At 32.3% G+C, this 20,733-nt stretch overlaps 1 protein-coding gene across 1 annotated transcript; it reads left to right on the top strand.

Moving 5' to 3' along the window:
• Positions 1 to 5,439: 5,439 nt before the first annotated feature.
• On the top strand, positions 5,440 to 20,286 carry Nt1 (Neurotrophin 1). Its single transcript, XM_026630469.2, has 8 exons — positions 5,440 to 6,384; positions 14,781 to 15,173; positions 16,457 to 16,643; positions 17,079 to 17,268; positions 17,958 to 18,107; positions 18,512 to 18,682; positions 18,917 to 19,040; positions 19,217 to 20,286. The coding sequence occupies exons 1-8, from the start codon at positions 5,914 to 5,916 to the stop codon at positions 20,237 to 20,239; spliced, it is 2,709 nt and encodes a 902-aa protein (XP_026486254.2). The 5' UTR covers positions 5,440 to 5,913; the 3' UTR covers positions 20,240 to 20,286.
• Positions 20,287 to 20,733: the final 447 nt, after the last annotated feature.

Below are 20,733 nucleotides of genomic sequence, written 5' to 3'. Positions count from 1 at the left end.
CGCCCGCCCCCACCTGTTCGCCGCGCCGCCGCCCTGCGTCGCCTCCTGCCACGTCGCCGCCGCGCCCGCACTTCGCGTCTCTCGCGTGTCGTGTATAACTTACTGCCAGCCGCCCGTGTCGGAGCGCTATCCACCGTCGTGTACAGCGACCGCTACTTCCGCTACGGCCTGCCCCTTCGCGTGATGCCGCCCGCTTCCCCGCGTGCCCGCGCCCATCACGTGCCTCTGCGTGCGCCTCCGCCGACACAGGCGCCACGCGCCGGAGTGTTGTTGGATGCGGGTTCCTCGATCCCCCGTCTCTCACCTCGCTACGCTCCACTGCGTCGTGGTCGTCGGGATCTCCCTCGCATTTTCGCGCCGTCGCTAGAGACTCGTCCCGGCGAGTCTGCCCCAGGCGAGTATCCCGCACGATATCTTCCGCTCGATTATCGTCAACCGACGGAGGGCGTCGAGCCGTTAGGCACGCGGTTGTCTGCCGCTGAGCGTAGGTGGCGTCGTGAATCACCGACGAGTCGGCGCACTTCCGCGACTGAGTCGGCGCCGCGCCCTGAGTTTGCGTTACCGGACGAGGCGCCGTCTCCAACTCGGCCACCTAGCGCAGCGCCGTCCGCTGAAGAGCGTTCCTATGGCGTATCGAGGGAGTCGCAAGTGTCGGGCGCTTATGCGACATATGAGGCGTTTGGCGCCCCAGCAAAGGAGAAGGTACAAAGGCCGGCGCGGGGTGTGAGCGCGGTGCTTCGCCGCAAAGTGCTGAATACGGAACGCTACAACAACGGTGCGCGTCGACGTGGGTCGCGTGCGCAGCGGGCGGCGGTGCGCGCACTGCTCGCCTTCAGCGGCGCATTCTATGCGTTGTCGTTGCTTGCCTTCTATTTCCTCAGCCTCGCCTGAAGTTCGCTCGTGGGGGTCATTTGGTTCCTATAGTCGTTTTCGTGCCATATGACTAGTTGAAGGTCTCCATTAGACGCTTGAAATGTGGAGACGAGTTCTCTTACGAAGTCGAGTAATTAAGTATAATTATATTTAATTTATGGTTCTTAGTCAGGGGACTAAAACATACGTTGAGAGTTTAGTGGATGTTTTGTATTTATTTATGAAATAGAGAAGAATTATTTTGTCATATTTATAATATGCTGTCGGCAGATATATCGCTGTATTTGTTAAAATGATTCAAATGTTTATAGTTAAATTTTAAGATGCTGCTACTATTAATTCTTAGGAATAAATTGTATGTAATATTTTTTATTAAAAGTTTATATAGTTGATTTATTGATTAATAATATTATAATATAAATATGCTTCCTCCGTATATTGCTCCGTTATGTCAGAAATGATCTAATAAATTGCACAAATTATTTAAATATTTCTGTTATAACCTTTCCAAGTTTCCTTTAATAAATACTCCAATCAGTATATTATTTTTTCACGAATAAGATAATTCATGTATTAAATAGGTATTCCAATGTTATTTTTTTAAATATTTTTATATTTGTGTTTTTTTTTTATATTTTGTTGTTTTAGAGTTGTGTGCAAGCCCGTCCGGGTGGTACGACTAACTCGTCATATATTCTACCGCCAAACAGCAATACCTACTATTGTTGTGTTCTGGTGCGAAGCCAGTGTTCCTTACAGTGCCAATTTGAAAAAAAAATTAACTGGAAGAGATTATGCGTTTTTATTTTAAATAAAATAAAAAAATAGCCAAGTGCGAGTCGGACTCGCCCATGAAGGTTCCCTAGCAGCAAGTAACAAGGTTTATGTTTATGAAATTATTTTCTTTTTATTTTTATATTTGAGTTGATTGAATGAAAGTTAAATTGTGGTTTACGATTTATGACGTATTAAAAAAAACTACTTACTAGATCTCGGTCAAACCATTTTAGTCCTTGGAAGTTTGCATGGTAATGTACGTAATATATTTTTTTTAGTTTTATCATTCTTTTATTTAAGTTACAGGGGAGGGGGGGACACTTTTTACCATTTTGAAAGTGTCTCTCGTGCTAACTATTCAGTTTAGAAAAAATATATATTAAATACTTCAATACCGTTTTTGAAGACCTATCCATAGGTGCGTACGACACGTATTGGTTTGACGAAAAAATTATTTTTGAGTTTCAGATCTAAGTATGGGAAACCCCTAAAATTGATTGTTTTTTTTTCCATTTTTTGTGAAAATCTTAATGCGGTTCACAAAATAAATCTACTTACCAAGTATCAACAATATAGTTCTTATAAATTCGGAAAAAAAGTGGCTGTGACATACGGATGGACAGACAGACAAACATGACGAATCTATAAATTTTCCGTTTTTTGCCATTAGGCTACGGAATCCTAAAAAGTCCTTAAATTATCAAATATTCTGCAGAAGTTGACTGATTTCTTAGACAAAGATTACCAATAAATTAGCGAATAATAGTACTAAAGAATGCAGTAACCAAAGACAACAAAGTGTCGGAACAATGATGCAAAAATAAAACAATTTTCGAGTTAATGTTAAACTACATTTAGGTAAATCATTGCCTAATTTAAATACTTTTTTAAAGAGAATTTAATTAATTCTTGAAATGTCAAAGATAATCATTTAAATTAATGCCTGATTTCGAAATATAAAGAAGCATTTATAACAAATACATGTGAATTTCGTCTCTATAACTTGACTGGCAGAGTTCAAATTAGCTTATGATAGTTCGTTTAACATTATAGCAAAACAGCAAACCTAAGACGATAAGATATTAAAATTAAACGCCTGCGGTTAAAAGATATGACTTGTTACTTTCTTTGCTTTGAACCATTGTTCCCAGAAATGTTATCCGCTTACAGAGTGATTCCTTAATATTATATTAAAACATTATGTTTTTATCATAATATTATGTTGAATTTGGAAATGAAGGTCGGGATGTTTAGAAATACATCATGAGATAGTACAATTCTTATTAGAACCATGTCCTTAACTTATTTTTACAAATATATTACAAGCCTGAGGGTGCAAAAATAATACTTACTAGTTCATTAGTTAGTTAATAGTCTAGGGGAAATTTTACTAATTCATAAAGGTAATGTTACGTTCCCGTTTCTATTCCGGTTCCCGACTTCACCTAAACATAAAAGGTAACAGGTATAAGAAGGTATATCTTGTTTTATTTTTTACTGACGTATGACATACAAATTAAAAGCTAAATTTGAGCAATATTACAAGCTAGTTTGTAGAATTTATAAATGTTTATAGTTTTAAAGGTGAGTTGTATATATGCTACTGACATAGCGTTTAGTAATATTTACATCATTTTTAAATGTATTTATATTTTAGGGATTTATATTCGTTTTAAGCATCATGTATACAATCAAATTACAAACACAGATAATGCGGTCGGGTCAATCTGCGGTTAAAAGGAAAGTGCGAAGTGGCGTAACCGCTTATAAGCTATTGTGTGCTGAAATGAAAATCAATTGTTAGGTTCTATTTAGTTTATGTTTGTACGTTACATGTAAGTTATATTTTCGTCTCATAAGATTACTTAAATAATACTAGCGATCTAACCCGACTTCGTGCCCTTCGATGCGGAAAGGAAATTAGTTTTTTAAATTAATTAGCGCCCTCCCCTTTTTCGAGTACCATTTAAATTCCAGTGAAGCAGGCGTGTAACAACTAATTTTAATATTATATAAATGTATTTTTTAGTAAAAAAAATATTAAAATCTCGTTTTTTACTAAATAGTCATGCGTTGTATGGTTACAGAATACCTATTGTATTTGATAACCTTACAACATCCCTTAAAACTTTTTATATAATCATAGATAATCTTAAATACTTATATCATACTTGATTATGATGATATTACGGGATAAAGGTAATTGTGGGGTACATTAAACTTGTAAGAGAACTAAAAGTTTTACTAAAATCCATGCGATGTTACATTATGTCTACATTCATCGTCATCTTAATTTAGCTAATTGATAATCCTATCTTCTCGCAAGGGATCCAAAGCTTCCTGTTCTCCGTTTTATCCAGACAGGTCCGGTCAGATTCTTTAAGTTTTCGGACTAACTGGCTAAAGGGTTTCCTATTCGGCGTTCACTGAGCCACCACCCATATACACTGGCGCATACATAGCCAACACAACACAAGCCTTTTGAATGTGTTATGACCCTTGTCTGTAGTCACATCGACTCATTCACCCTTCTAAACAGACCACAATAATACAAAGTATTGCTGCTTGCTAGAATATATCTTGATGAGTGGGTAGTACCTACCCAAATATGCTTGCACAAAGCCCTACCAAAAACAATACAAAAATAGTATAGCATTAGTAATATTCTGAACAAGTGCTAAGAAAAAGCAAGGTGATTCTATAAAAAAAAGTAATCATCGATCGATGAGAATAATATTTTTAATTTCTATGTTTAAGTATTATTATATAAGTAAAGAATAATAGACATTCGTGTTAAACTTAAATTCAAACAATTCAAAATATCCGAAGCTGCGATTGAATGAATATACCCAGATTTCGCTTTCGACTAGATCTTTTTTTTGTTTAATTCCAACAATTAAGTGCAACAAACAAATCTTATCTCTTTATGATTTTATTATGTTGTGTAAGTATTTCTGCGATTTCCCATTCTGATTATTTATGACGATGACAAGATCTTCGACAGATCTTATAATTTTTAATATTCCATTACTGGGATAAGGCCTCATCTCCATTTTAAGGAAAAGGTTGGTTCTTTATATCAGTAGTTAAGTACTAGATGTAACTTTTAATTGTAATTATATGGTTACTATATAGATTATTTATTAATTTGGTAGTAGGGCTTTGTGCTAGCCCGTCTCAGTAGGTACCACCCACTCATCAGATATTCTACCGTCAAACAGCAGTAGGCACCCAGTGTTGTTGTGTTCCGGCTCGAAGGGTGAATGAGCCAGTTGGTGTGGCCAAGAAAGTTGGTGGCATATTGGCGATGTAAGGAATGGTTAATATTTCTTAGAGTGTCATTATCTAAGGACGGTGGTGACCACTAATTATCAGGTGGCCCATTAGGTGGCCCGTCCGCCTACCTACATCATAAAAAAAGAAAAATATATGTATGAGGTACTAAAATCTGTATTCTAAAATATTTGTATTTTTTTTTCTAACAGATGAGGTCTACCATTTTGTTTTTCTTGTTCTGCTTGACCTTATGTTATTTATACAAAGTTAGTATTTTTAATGTGTAATATTGTAAATGTATAATAAAATAATAATATTACTAAATTTTATTTTGATTTAATTTTTCTAAGTTTTATAACAAGGAAATAAGAAAGCTTTAATCATGTACAATGTCCATATTAAATATATGCATAAACTCCACTAAACTCCATTGTACTCATAATGGACACTCTGAAAACATATCCATTTATAAATGACAAAGCTAATAATAGTTTCGATATTATCGACTCACAGAAGGCTTTCATAACTGACGTAACTGTGTGAAAGCATATCTTTAAAAACGATACATAATACTTTGAACCAAACAAAACTGATTTCTATACTGTAAGATATATGATACATTATCGGATGTATTCCATTTCAACCTGGTCGTATTGTTTTAGATTGGTCGTCTTCGAATTGTTTAGACAATTATTTTGTCGAGGTACGTTTTAAGGGTGATTTTGCACTTTTTGATAGGTCGCATTTTGACCCTAGGATGGGAGAAAGTTGTGAGTTCCGGTATTATCTGACACCTGTAAATACGTGAGAGTTGTATGCGTGTGGTTACCGCGCACGCGCTCATTCGTCTTCGAGGCAGAAAGCTGCGCGCGCGCATCTCTGCCTAAGCAAAAAAAAAAAAGACTGACATGTGAATTGGCAGTGTGCTGTGTTTAGTGTTTTTATGTAATAATGTCATATTGCAGTTAGAGTTTGATATTGAACACGATGGCGAATCTAATACTTTATTTATTGATAACGCTCTTGTCTATTGCAAACGCCGACGATTTAAAAGATTTTGAGTTTTCTGAACCAAATGAACTATTAATAGCACAGGAATCTAGGCATTACGAGACGGTCGTCAAACCTCCTATCAGGATCTTTAAGCCCAATGGCGTCACAAATTCGCATAGACCACAGTACAATTTAGATTCTTTGGAAGCAGAAAATTCACAATTTAATGATGATGTGACAACAAAGAAGGCTTTAGTAAAGAATTATAAAAGTAAGAAGAACAAGGATGGAATGATAAGGGATGCGGTGTTGAGAGCACTGGAGAGGAAAGACCATATTGGGAAGTTCGCGCAGATCCTACCCATCATCAGGGCGATGTCTGGAAACCAGCGGGTGGCACTCGCGTCACTGGTCGCGAGTCAAGTTACTACACCACCTGGAAGGCAGCCCCTCAGTTTGTCTCAGGTAATCTATACACCCATTTTTTATTTTAAATCTTCCCATGCACAAGCATCACGCAGAAACTTTTAGACAATATAAATCTTTGTATTAATTCACGTCAGATATTAAGTTTGTAGACGATATTAATTATTAGTTGTTGAGTTGCTTAAATAATAAAGAGGAAGAGACAATTATGAGTGCTAAGTCCATATGTTAACCGATATTTTGTTAAAGGTTTGTATTAGACAAAACATTGTCTAAAAATAGAAAAACACAATTTGGATTTTTTAAAATATTTTATATATATAAACAACTTTTAAACCAATCTACGTATATTTATATCAGTACATTGCAAAATGAATGCTCATGCATTCTTCTAAAATCGAGAGCAGATAAGGAAATACTACGTAATAAAATGTTACTAATTTCTAATTTAATAGATTAAACATTTAGTCTAATCTGTCTTCGTTTTTTTTTTATTTTTTTTACTTTTTTTTTGTTATATTTATGTCAATGATCTGATGTTATCTGAAAAGTTGAGGTATCTTAGGTTTGTTTTTTATTTATATATCATTTTATTACCAGTCAGCATCACTATGTGTTTGGTATATATATTATAAAATGATATTCTTATGCAATATTAAATTTACAAGATACTTCTTTGTTTGAACATAGTTATTTATTAAATAGTTCATGTTGTTCTAAACGAATTTCGGCCAAGATAGATATTTTCAAAAACCAGCCAACTGTGTAAAGAATTTGTTGGCAGAAAATCCAATTCCTTCTAAAGACCTGGAATTTGGAACCGAGACAGAGATCTGAAAACAAATAAAATTAAAATTAATGTTTGTTTATTGTATATCTAATTTAAATAGGGAAACACTAAATATATATTAATAAATTAAAGACAAACAGGAGTCTATAAATAAAGCAACTTATTGTGCTAGACTCTAGTCCAAAACAGATACCTAAATATTAATCAGCTTATTCTTAAATATAGAAATAAGACGCTCCTTCAATGTGTCCGTCTAGAGCGAGAGAGGAGCACAGTTATTAAATAATAATATCACTAAAAACAACATCAAAAAACATATTTCCAACGTTTATATACAATTTAAGACGTCCATATTATACGTCGTGAAAGATTTAATTTACCAATTAAAGAAGTTTATACGAAAAAACTGCCTTTTTTATTACTTGTGTTGAAAAATTAACTATATAGGTTTAAATTTATGTAATTTAACAACATGAAAATAATAAAAATATGATTACTTTCACTAGCTATCTGTTTCAAGTGGAAAGCATGTTTATATAGGTAATCACATATAAATTGTCATCAATGGGCGTATCATGGCACTGATTATTACAGTTAAAATTTTACCAATTACAGATATATTTTTTTTATAATTATTTTGTAATTGGTTCCTAGATTCCATTTCATTGAAATATTGTATTTATTATTAATCAATTTAAAAAGTTTATCTTATATAATGATCATTATAATAGCAATTTCAAAGAATTATTGATATTTCAATTTTGCCGTCAGTTAAGGGTTATCCTTGTTCCCATAACCCAATATGGATCAAGTCAGGATCAAAGTGCGATCACACCGCTAGGCTGGTTTAGCCATACAATCGCCGTATCATGATTTCTGATACGTTGCGTTTGTTTATTATACTATATACGTCGAAATATTTTTTGTCAAACTATGCGTTAATATTGTCTTTCTATTAGATATACGCAGGATGAGCTGATTAGCACATTATATTATGAATAAAAATGTAGCCGAAGACGTCCTTCTTAGAACATAAATTTAGGGCATCTAAAACCGTAGAGATACGTCAAAGTTTGGAATTAAGGTCGAAATAAATTTGTATTTGTACATATGGAATCGCGAAGTTATTTTTCGCGATGTTTCTTGTTCTCGTGCTATTGTATAGTAGTATTTTATCGGCTCCGTCATTCGCGCAATACGCAGAATATTAGTCTGTAGGATAAAATACCGGGTCAAATAAGATTATTGGATTTTTTGTTACTGGTTCGATCGACAAATTCTCAGTAACATATAATAATTGCAGGGAACTTAAGAAATGAGAACCGTAGAAGAACATAAAGCTGGTCTTACATCTGGTAAATTTTGTGCCATGTTAGATTATCGTCCCATTCGATTACGAGAGTGATTGGCGCAAATGTGGTGAAATTGGTTCAGATGAACATTATTTTCTCTATTTTCCTTACAACTGTTCGACCAATTTTAAAAGATAAATATTTTTTTCCAGTGTTATCTAGCAGCCCGAACGTAAAGAATCGGTAATCCGAGAAGTATTTATCCATTATTTACATAATGTTAATGTCTACGCATGATGGATTAGCATGAGGTGGCTGATACACTTGTTTACGTATATAATCATTTCTATATCACGAATAATGTTAGGGTATTGTTAAATGCATACAGTTATTTATACTGGTAGTAAATTTAGTTATACTTGGAAATTCTCTGCGATGTTCTTCGATTGATGGTAATGTCCAAAGGAAATGTTCGCATATATTGGCATTTTTATAATAAAAGCGATCGGATCGGTAGCTTAGTATAGTTGTTTTTTGGATTCAATAATTATCGCAATACTTATAAATTAATATTACGTATGTATAGAAAGAATATCAAAACAGGAAAATTTTATATTTATATAAAAATGATGGTTGTTATGTTTCTCTATTTGTCTCGAATGATTTCTTACACTATACATCCTGTGATTGACATACACACACATATCTTTAAACTTTGTATAGTTACATCAACGTACAATGTCGTAATTCGTATCTTATCGGTAATCATATACAAAACCATAAATAAATAAGTTATTTAAAACTATACAGAACATTTCTAAGTTATTTATTGATAATAAATTAATAAAAACCTTCTCTATTTCAGTAACTACAAAATGTATTACGTTTTTGGAGGTTTCTTTTACGAGTATAATTAGCCATGTTTGTAAATAGTCCGTATCCACACAGACACAAACACACTCACACAAAATATGTCATATTATGACTATGTTAAACTGGAAGCACCAATTTATATAATAGTTATACTAAGCAATGTTTCATAATTGGACTAATTAACATCGAACATGCGTTAAATCCGTTCCTAACAGTAAATATTATTAACAGCTTAAATATTTTTATAATTTAGAACTGCTCTCTCTTATTATATAATGATATGTACACACGTGTGAAATATATCTTACCAAGATTAATGTATATATATTTATGAAAATGTTTTCGCTCTTTTAATTAAAATAGTTACTATGACTACAACTATAAATTTTTCATTCTTAGAATTTTTTGTAGAGAATTTCCTTTTAAATTTTTTATACGGATTTGTTGTAGTTTTCCCAGAGCTCGTTAGAAAAGCGAAAGTAATTACATTGAGTTGACAAAAAGGTATTCTTATGCGAAAGCCTCATATTAATCAAATCTAGTCTACTAGTCTGAATACGAAACAAAATATTCTATCTCTTTTTTAAAATAGTTACCATATTTATGTTATCCACAGTATGTTCCTTGTTCTTTCGGGATAAACTAGAATCTATCCAGGGCGATTGATTTTAATTAACAGTTTCAGAATGTGTTTAGTTTTTAAACCTTAACGTCCAATTGCTCATCTCTGGTTTAGACAATAATTATCTTATCCAAAAATAATAATTAATATTAAGCTGATAGCAGATGCAACTTTAAAAATCATTTATTATGTATAGATTTTAAAACAGTTAAATTCGTTGTATAAAATGATAAACACATTTTTAGCACCATCATTTATTATGTTTATTTTAAATGTCCTACTTACACGAAATATGAATAGTATCTCTTTGTTCATAAAACACTTTCCTGCTGATATTAATTTAAATAAATCGTTTTTATAAAATGTTAAGTACAATAATTGTATTTTATGTAAGCTTATAAAATGAAAAGTAAAAATGTAGTCAAGTATTACTTTTACAACAGTGACAAAGGTTTTCATTTGTTACACGGCAGGCCAACAAAAAAATAACACTTCTATTTTACAACATTTATAACAGCGAAATCTATTCCCACAAGTGTTAAACTTTTTACTCTCAACGTTTAAACATGTTGCAATCTCTGTGTGAATTGGAAACGCGAATCTCGATCGATAATTTTTCTTTTAATTTGATGTATCTATATAATATATAAAAAAGATTGTTCGTTTTCTTTAACCAACGAATTTTAAACTAGAATAAAACAAGCAGTGTATATCAAATTTAAAATTAGTTACTATTGAGATTTAGTAGTTTTATTGTTTATTCGTTTTTAATATCTGAAATATAATTTTAATTTAGGTTAATATTTTCGATTAGAATTTAATAAGTATTTGAAATAATTGCATTATAATTACCGTAGATATTTTCTTAGTGTTTCACTCTAAATGAAAAACAGAACTATTGCACAAATACTGGTGCAATGTAATATTAATTTTGAAATTTGTCTTAAATTTCTGTTAACATTTCAATCGATCGATATTTACTAAAAATCTCCACAATTACAATAAATCGTTTCAACATAAACGCATTGTTCAACGAAGTGTATCGAATTATCTTCCATCCGCGAGTTTCATTCGAGATCCGGAACGGGGTCGTTTTTTTGTCCTGCGATGTAAATTCTCACATGTATTGTACAGCGGCAATTAGACCGAGTAGATTGTTTATTACGCGACTCCGGCGCAATTGAGAAGTTATGCATTTATCTGTGCATGTTTTCCCTCAGTGGACAAATTTTGACTATAAACATTATTAAATATTGAGGAAAAGATATATTTAAATATTTAAATTATAGCATTAACTCTTCCATAGCAACTAAACAAAAAAAAGACAAACATAAAAAGTTACTGAACTGTTTTGCTATTTTTTATGAATTGTTATTTCACTTTTAAAAACGTTATACATGGAAGAGACGCGGCATCTAGATAGGAATCACCCCAGCCCCAGGTACCACTTACTCATTTGTTTTGGTTTTATTGGTTCGAAGGAGTGTACCAGTGTAACTTCAGCCACATGGGACATAACATCTTAGCTCCCAAGGTTATTGACGGACTGGTGATATAAGGAATGTCTATGCCAGTCCGCCTAATTTTATTATAAAAGAAAAATATATTATTCATGAACGGTAGTCGAACTCGCTACTGTTAGTTTTATAAAGTGCATAAAACATTTTTTAATCAGACAGCATTCTTAAAGAGAAGTCTTATTTCAGAAATGTAATCTAGGTTAAGCACTGTTGTAAAACCTTTTAAAGCATTTGTCAGTTTTTTATCACTATTATGAAATTTGCAATTATGTTTTTATTTTTTCAGTATATTTTCATAATAAGTCTTTTTAAAAAATATATTTAGAAATTAAATCAAATTACTGTCATGACGTAAAAAATAAATACTCTCTAAATATGACACTGCTTGGCTTAGATATCTCCTCCTTTTGAGGAAAAGGTACAGAGCTCATTCCACCTGGTCCAACGCAGACATGGTTTTAACACACGTGTGGTAGCTTATTTCTACCGATACATGGAGGTTTTCTCACGATATCTTTTTTTCTTTACGTTGATTATGGACAAGACATCCTTGACTAATGAGTTAATGAAATGAATCATAAATAAATATTTATATACTCTATTCCAACCATAATCGGAGAGAAGCCAAATTTAGATTTTCGAAAAACGGCGCTTTGATTTTTGGAAGTAAAATTAAAGTGGATATAAGTAGTTAAGTGTAATAAGTGTTCTATTATAAATAAAGATATATTAATCATAAACTCTTAGTGCACAATATAGCTGAGTTATTAGTACATCGCATGAAATAGGTAAATCTAAGGTTTGTTTATCTTTTTTTATACTTTTATCTTTTACTTCGATTGGAATAGGATATCAATTTAGTGGTGGCCGGGCTTGTATCTTTACTGAGCCATCTTAGCTTACTGCTTTGTAATATTGTTAATAAAAATTCTTACACCGAAGTGTCACGTTCGACACAGATGAGCGGCGTCCAACAATTTTCTTCCCATAAATATTCAACCATATACTTACACGACAATTAAGATGATCAGTGAGTGCAGCGAAGGAAGATTGAGTTCCGCTGTATTTCATAACGTTATAGAAATGTCCGACTGACTCGTTGGTCTAGTGGCTAGCATATAAGGCTGCAGTTCCGGAGGTTCTAGGTCAATATCAGGGTTAGAAAAAAAAAATCTGCCAGTTCAGTGTTAACTATCCCGTGCCTCAAACCTGAGCTCGAACTCTTTCCTGTCGATGATAAATCGTCGAAGTCAAGCGAAGCGGTAATATATTAAAGGCGAGCGGTAATATATTAAAGGACTTGCTCCAAAATTGCAATAATAATACAAAATACAATAAATAGAAAGAAAAAAAACATTGGTCGAGAGTTTTAATAAATTTAACTAATAATAATTATTGCATGTTTCTTAACTCAGCAAAACCTCGCTGTTAATATAGCATTGAAAATAGTAACTGTATTGATTTATAATTGCCTTTTCTGCCATTTTTTATGAATTAGGGCAGTTCGATTCGAATTACGAATTGTATTTATAATATTTCGTAAATCGATTTATTCGAATCGTTTTAGATTAGTTTGAATTATAACTATATTATATCCGAAGTAATTAAATAAAAAAACACAAAATCAATCATTGTAAAATATAATTATTCTAGGTTTTTATTTAGATATTCGCTCGTATTATATGCAAAGTTGCTGGACACACACAAATCTAATTCTAACCTCGTTACACTATATAATTATAAATTATGACTGTTATGTAACAGTGACCATACTATTTTATTCTTCTTTGTGGTTGGTATAATTTAATAATAATATTGTGTTTATGTAACAGAGAAATAAAAGACGTAAAATGGCGGCAAACTAAACATAAGTAGATAAAATGCCCTGAATTTATATTCGATTATAATATAAAGTTTTTTGACAAAAAAATGTTACTTCTATCGAACAATTTAATCGATTACCGATGCTAGATTCGTTTAAATGCAGGGGATAAATATCGATATATTTGACTAACACCTATTTTAAGCATTTTAAATAATAAGATTAATTATAATATAAAGTTATGTTCAAGAAACTTAAAGAATGGTTTGTACTTAACACTTTTAAAAATAAAGGTGATGTGTGTTTATTTAAAAAAAAATGCTGTAAAGTAAATCGGAACAGTGCAATTGCTGTGTAAGTTAAGTGATTGCTTTTTAAACTAGGCAATTGCATATAAAAAAAATCGATTTTATGTTTTAACCCTTCAAAGTCAAGTTAGAAATAAAATAACCGGCTAATTGCGAGGCGGACTCGCGCCACAAGGGTTCCATACCATTACCTATGGAAACGGCAGAAAAATTTTAAGATTTTGTAATTAAGCGTGCTAAAATTTACATCTGTTGGTTAAAATTTCAGAAGGGACATAATCTTAGTTCTCAAGGTTGGTGGCGGATTGGCGTTGTGAGAAATGATTAAAATTTCTATATTGTCTAAGGGCGTTGAAGAAAACTATCTAACTAGGTGGTACATTTGCCCGTCCGACGACCTAAATGTATAAAAATAATATAAAATTAGTAACAAGAAATAAAACAAATAAATCTGACTGAATCTGAATTACAGTTTCGTTGAACAGCAATTCGATTTTCAAATGACTTTAACTGTAGGAATAATGTATTTTTATTTTTCAACGTAACAAAAGTGTTGAATACTATGTTATAATTATGTTGATAAGACCTTAATAATACAATGTTATTGTTATCAAACAGAGCCGAATTAAGCGCCGGCGGGAATCGATCCCACGGTCTTAAAACTAACTGACCTCTCACGCTTAACCATTGTAGTATTTTATAATATAAAACAATATACTTCAGAACTTGAACTAGAATCTTGGAAATAAATGACCTTACCAAACTAGCGGTGTAGGCCACTTGAGATAAATCGTATTATAAGAGTGCTTAATTACACAAATAAGTATAAAGATTATTATTCTAAAAAATTTAAATCAAATTTACATTGTACTGTAGATAATGAGCTCACGAAAGTTGTCTCACAATTCGAAGTAAATTTTCGCATGACGATTGAATTAGAAGACATGAGTCGAATTGTTTTGGTTTTTTTTTATTATAACAAGTATGTGTGTTCACTTCTTTTAGCTTGAGTGTGTGTTTATTAGCGAATTTTGTTATCTTTATGTATTTTTTCTTTCGTATTATTTGAATTGTTTAACATAAGTTTGACTAGAAGATGCTATGCCTTTTGTAATTATGTCTTCTTTTGCGTAATTTGTGTAAATAAATAAACAATTATTTAATAACAAATATTTTATGTTTGTTAATAATATTTAATTTAATTCCAGGTGAGATCAATGTTCAATAACAACACCACTTCAGATTTGATGTTACCAATCCTATTGGATACGGCTAATTTGATACGTCGTTCGATGAGACCTGGTAAAGAACCGCGCGAAGTAAAAACTCCACAATCGCTATTCCAAAGAAGATCATTTATTGAAGACACATCACTGAATGGTGATTTATTCGATAGTGGACAAGAAAACGAATCAAGTACAACCACACAATCCATTATACAAAAATATCGTAACTTCAGAACAAGATCACAAAGAGTACCGTTTAAAATAAATACAACAAACCCAATCAAAGAACATTCACGAGATAATAAAATTACAAATAACACGCAAAACGAAAAACTTAAAGACACTACACTCGATGATTATGATAACGATGAGAATGTAAGTATGTGAAGCGAATATTAATAAATATAATTTAATATTAGGATTGAAAAGTATGTCAAATCTAATTTGGCCGGTCAGAAATTAGTTACGAGTCGCTGCACATATGTATTTTTAAGTTTTTGGGAACAAAAGCGGTGAGTGTATACCATACGCATACTTTGCTTATACAATAATTTGATCTCAAAAACCTAACTTCATGCCGACTAAACAAATTTAGGATTGTAAAAAATTTGGAAATTCTCAGGATTTTTTTATTCTTAAAATAGGTTACTCCTCGTTATTAAATACCCTTTAACATTCCCGATAATATTTTTTTGGATACATCTTACGAAATCTTCTATTAATAAAAAAATCAAATGATTTTTTTGCATATTTATTTGTATTAGGTACCTACTTCTAATTGTTTTCATATTTTCTGGAGAAGAGGAAATCCTGTGTATTATGTACGTTGACATGTATATTTTTAATAAGCTTTTCCATTGCCGAGGAAAAAAATATCAATGTAATTCATATGAAACTATTTCTTGTGTATCCACGCCTTAAATAGTTATATCTCTTGTATTTAAAAAATAAAAAAATATACAAAAATATCCGTACATGTTAGATTTAGATGTTAAATATAGAAGTTATCAAAAGGGATGGCTGGAAGTGAATTATTAGATGAGATGAAAGCTAGAAAGATATTTGTGGATTAGTTCTATTTACTATCATAAGTCAATGTTTGAACTTTCGATATCGCATGCTACGAGACTGTTAAATTAAGAGTCAACTTTTACCATTGAAAAATACACATTATAACTACCTAAACTGTTATTTTGTTGAACATATACTAAATTATTTTTTTAATTATTGTAATTTAAAATTATTCATTCTTGACGGTGTCTGCAGCTTGCATTTTTTTTTAAATATATTTATAATAATTAATTTCGTGCTCAGCGATGTTTAGCATAATAAGGTCAAAAATAATTCATCCGATTACAAAAAATAAAATTTGGTTTAGTTACAAGAAATAGTATTTTCCTAAATCGAATATATTATGAATTTTTTTTTATGCGGTTAATTCACTTCACATTATCAATTTATTGAATCTTCGATCTAATAATTCATTCTATTTTACTTTTGTGTTAGTGTAGTCGGATTGGATGAAGCGTCACTAGAAATTCCAATTGGGTAGTTAGTTGCCATAATTTTGTAAAACGTAATTAATGGTATAATCTTTTAAACGATTTTTAAATTTAATTTGTAAAATTTATTGTATGTTGTGAAAACATTTTTTTCAGAGTAATCTAACAAGAGCACAATATTTGACAACAGAAGCGACTATGAAATCAAGACTTGACGATATTGATCGTGTCCTCGATAACAGCACTATGGACCTATCAGCGGATGCGTCGAATATGACTCTTATTCAAGACCTACCTGTGCCCGAGAAGCTTCGTTCGTTAAATAGATATATGGACAGGAAAGGTACGTTAAATTATTTGTTCTTCATCAGATCTACACGATTTTACAAAATATTCAACAAGTAAAAACTTAATCTGAAAGTCATCAATAAAATACAATGCTGAAAAGTATAACTTTTTTTTTAATTTCATTGAGAGATGCAGACTGGCAAATAGGCCACATGATGGTAAATGGTCATCTCTAATCACATACACTGTTATTGTAAGAAATATTAGTCATTCCTCATATAACCAATGCATAACCAATCTTGGGAACTATGATGTTATGCCCTTGTGTCCGATTTGAAAGTCAAGTGTTTTAGTAAAACAACAATGCTCAGTATTGCTCCTTTGCGGTAGAATATATATATATATATGAGTGGATGGTACCCTATCCAAATAAGCTTGCACAAAGCCCAACCACCAAGTGATAGTATAATAATTATTAATTATTTTGCAGGTAACATAGTACGTCGTGGCATGTATCCAAAGCCGTCGCCTGCATCACGTCGGACAACTGCTGAACCGACGCTTGGCCCCCTCATTCGTCGCAGACCGATGCCAGCTAGAAAACTACCTGTAGTCAGCGATCAGTCGAAATGCGAGCTATTCACTAATACCTTGTGCTTACATTCCGATGATTACCCGACGTGAGTAATACATATGAAGCCTATTTAACTTATGGTCGTGAGACTTGAAACTTTGAATTTTATCTAACTGTTATTTATTTTTAATATATTCGTATATATACTCGATACAGCAATACAATTATACAAATCATTTGCAAAAACAATAAAACAGAGGTCAACGACTTAAGAAGTGGATCACAAACGAAGGCAAAAGTAAATAAAAAACATAAAACTTTACTGTGTCGGAGCGGCGGCGCACAAAAGCGAAAGTGATATGTCACTGGTCAGTTTGAAAAGCAAAACCTGATTTGGAATGTAGGGAATTTTACAAGTAACGGTTTTTGTGGTTGAGTTTTTATGGCCAAGTTTTGTAAAAATAAAACCGATCAAGTGGGAGGCGAAACCGCGTAAAGAGGTTATTGTACAATTACGATAGATATAAATAGTATTTTCTACAGAAATATAATAAAAGTGACAGTCCATAAACAGCTGGGCTTAATGCCTCTTGTCCGAAGTCCTGTCCTGTTTGAGAAAACCGAATTATTTTCACATGACACATGCAGGTTTCCATACGATATTTTCCTTCAACACTAGTTGAATTTTAAACAAATGTCCATACTAACCAATGGACCATTTCAGCTGGATTATTTGAGCTCGTAAGATTTAGAATAAACCTTAGATTTTAATTTAGATAATTTGTTATTTTATAGAGAAGCAATAGTGCAGTCAATTCGCCGGAACAAAGCAGCGGCTGGGGCCTTGCTAGCTGATTATAAGGACCCTGGTGAAGGCGCTTTGGATGGGATCACAGCTGCTCAGGAAGCGAAGTATACCGCTGACCATTACCTAGTGTCGAACAGGTAAATGATTTTTCAATTATTTTACGAAGTCAGATTGATAGATGAACAACAACAAACTCGATAGATGTTCTCACCTGCATTGTCATTGTAGTAAGACCAATAAACCATTTACACTATGTTTCGACAAGGATGTGCTTACTAAAATTAGAAGTGTATTTACATGGCAGGGCTTTGTGTAGGTGTGGCGTGTTATCATCCACAAACCAGAAATTGTACCGCTTAAAATCATTCATATTAATTTACACCCAAAATCGAGCTTATTTTAAGAGATAACAATAGAAAATAATAAAAGTTATTATCGCGGTGTTCGCTGTACAGTATTATTACATTTCAGCCAAAATCCATATAGGTCAATAGAATAAATGATTATGATTGTGATGACTTTTATTATATCTTACCACTAGACGAGGAGATACAGCCAATCGTGACTTCGCCGGAGCTGGGGAGGCTGGATTCATGTGTCCGAGCACAGTGAAGTACGCGAGACCACAGCGAGCTAGAGCAACGTCAGGACAATGGAAATACATCGTAAATACTGGGGAACACACGCAGACGTTGCGATTAGAGAAATGTTTGTAAGTAGGCTTAATATTAACTTACATTATAATTTTCTTATCGATTTATGATTTTGTATATACTTACGTAAAATTTAGTAATGTTTGAGTAATACCTTTTTTACTGTAGGTGTTTCATTATTTTATTACTAGAAGGTTTGATTATGTGAATGCATACGGTCTTGATACTCTACAAGATTCAGTTATATAATTTTGCGAATTCTTTTGTTTAAGAAACTGTACATTTTCTTTCAGAAAACCAAAGGAATCGTGTACCTATTTGACTGATAATTTTAAATCAAAGTGCGTCCAAGTTTATAATTACCATAGACTACTGACTTGGGATCAACAAAATGGGCTACATATGGATATATTCAAAGTGAGTTAAAAAAAATTCTAAACATTTACTAAAGAACATTTTATATCATTAAAACGCATATCAAATTATTATGATATTTTTTTTTGTTTATTAATTTTTTCATATTCGATTCTAAGAGTAATCAAGATATTATAATTGTTATTCAATATTTATTTTACATTACGATTTAACCATAGGTGCCAACTTGCTGTTCCTGTCACATCGAAGGCTACAGTGTATCTTTTCCACCGGTGGGACACAGAGTTCATGAAACGTCGTCTGAACATTTCCCAGGAGAAGATTTGTCGTCTGAACGTGAAAATCAGGCCTTTGAAACTATACAATCCAGTGTACAACGACCAAGCGTATCTAAAACACCACCATTTAGTTTTAATAAGCCATTAGAAACATTCCCACCATTCGCCGATAATCATAATTCAATACCAGGATCAAGTCACAATAAAGCTAAACTCAGTGATGACGATGAATTTAATAACATACCGTCAAATACTATGGACTCCTATGGAAATACATATTTTTCTGATTCATTTAATCAGGCGAGTTCTGTAAGAAACAGTAAAAGGCCTGTTCCTCGTAATCCTGGTGGAATACTTGGATTAGATTCGGTTACATTACCCAGTTATTTAGAACCACCTACACCATCTGCATCATCATCATCATTTTTATTTTCGAAAGATAATATAAACAAGTATAAAATAATTGACAGTCAATTCAAAAGAGGTCCTGTCAGACCAAGTCGACGACCGATTAGAAAAAAGATATCTAGTGGTCCGGAAGACTTAATATCGTCAGGAACATCAGCTATAGGTGCATATGTTAGTGACAATTTGGAAACCGCGGAAGAGCTTAATGAGGATTTAGAAGATTCTGAAATAGAAAATGTTAGTTCTAGTTTCAACCATAGAGCTACTATAGCTCCTAAACTTTATGCTGTCACAACTGATAGAAACTTTAGTACATTTAGTTCTGATCAAATTAAAATGATAAATGATGAAACAACGAACGCTAAGAAAGTTAATTACAACTATCATCCTATTATTGATTTCTTTGGCAAAGGTGATAAAGAAGACGATCCAATCGATAGAGAAGACAATGTTGAAACATATGAAGTATCCCCAGAATCGGAATGGAAACCCATAAGTCGTCCAACCACAGATGTTAAATCTACAAACAAAATAGAGCGAAAAAAGCACAAGTAGCAGACTTTAAATAATATAGTATAAAGTTTTTTTTATTTAGGTTAAATATAAAAATATATAAATATAAGTTAAAATTACAATACATTTCTTGTTTTTGTGAAGAACGATTAATGTTATTATTTAACTAGCTTTAAGTGCATATGGCAATATAGTTTGTAAACAAAAACGAAGCCAAATTTAATTTGCAATGTAAATTATTTAAGTTATTGCTTTTATTTATATTAAGTTATTTTACTATTTTATACATATTTATTATAATTTTAAAAACTTGCCAATTAAAATATAAACCTTTAAGTTTGATATTTTTAAAATCCTTTCCCCTTTTTATCATGTAGTTAGAGATAAGATTAATCAAAATCCATAGTACTTTGTATACGAGTATGCTTTTTTTTTTGTAATCAAATCCCAAATTAAAATTATACAACAGCAGATAATGGAGCGTTATAACGAAATACAATAACTTTCCGCGTATGAATTGTCACAATATTTTTTCT

Source organism: Vanessa tameamea, chromosome 6 (assembly GCF_037043105.1).
Source record: "Vanessa tameamea isolate UH-Manoa-2023 chromosome 6, ilVanTame1 primary haplotype, whole genome shotgun sequence".
Lineage (NCBI taxonomy): Eukaryota > Metazoa > Arthropoda > Insecta > Lepidoptera > Nymphalidae > Vanessa > Vanessa tameamea.
The sequence above is the reverse complement of the archived record's forward strand: the minus strand, read 5'-3'. Positions and strand labels throughout refer to the sequence as shown.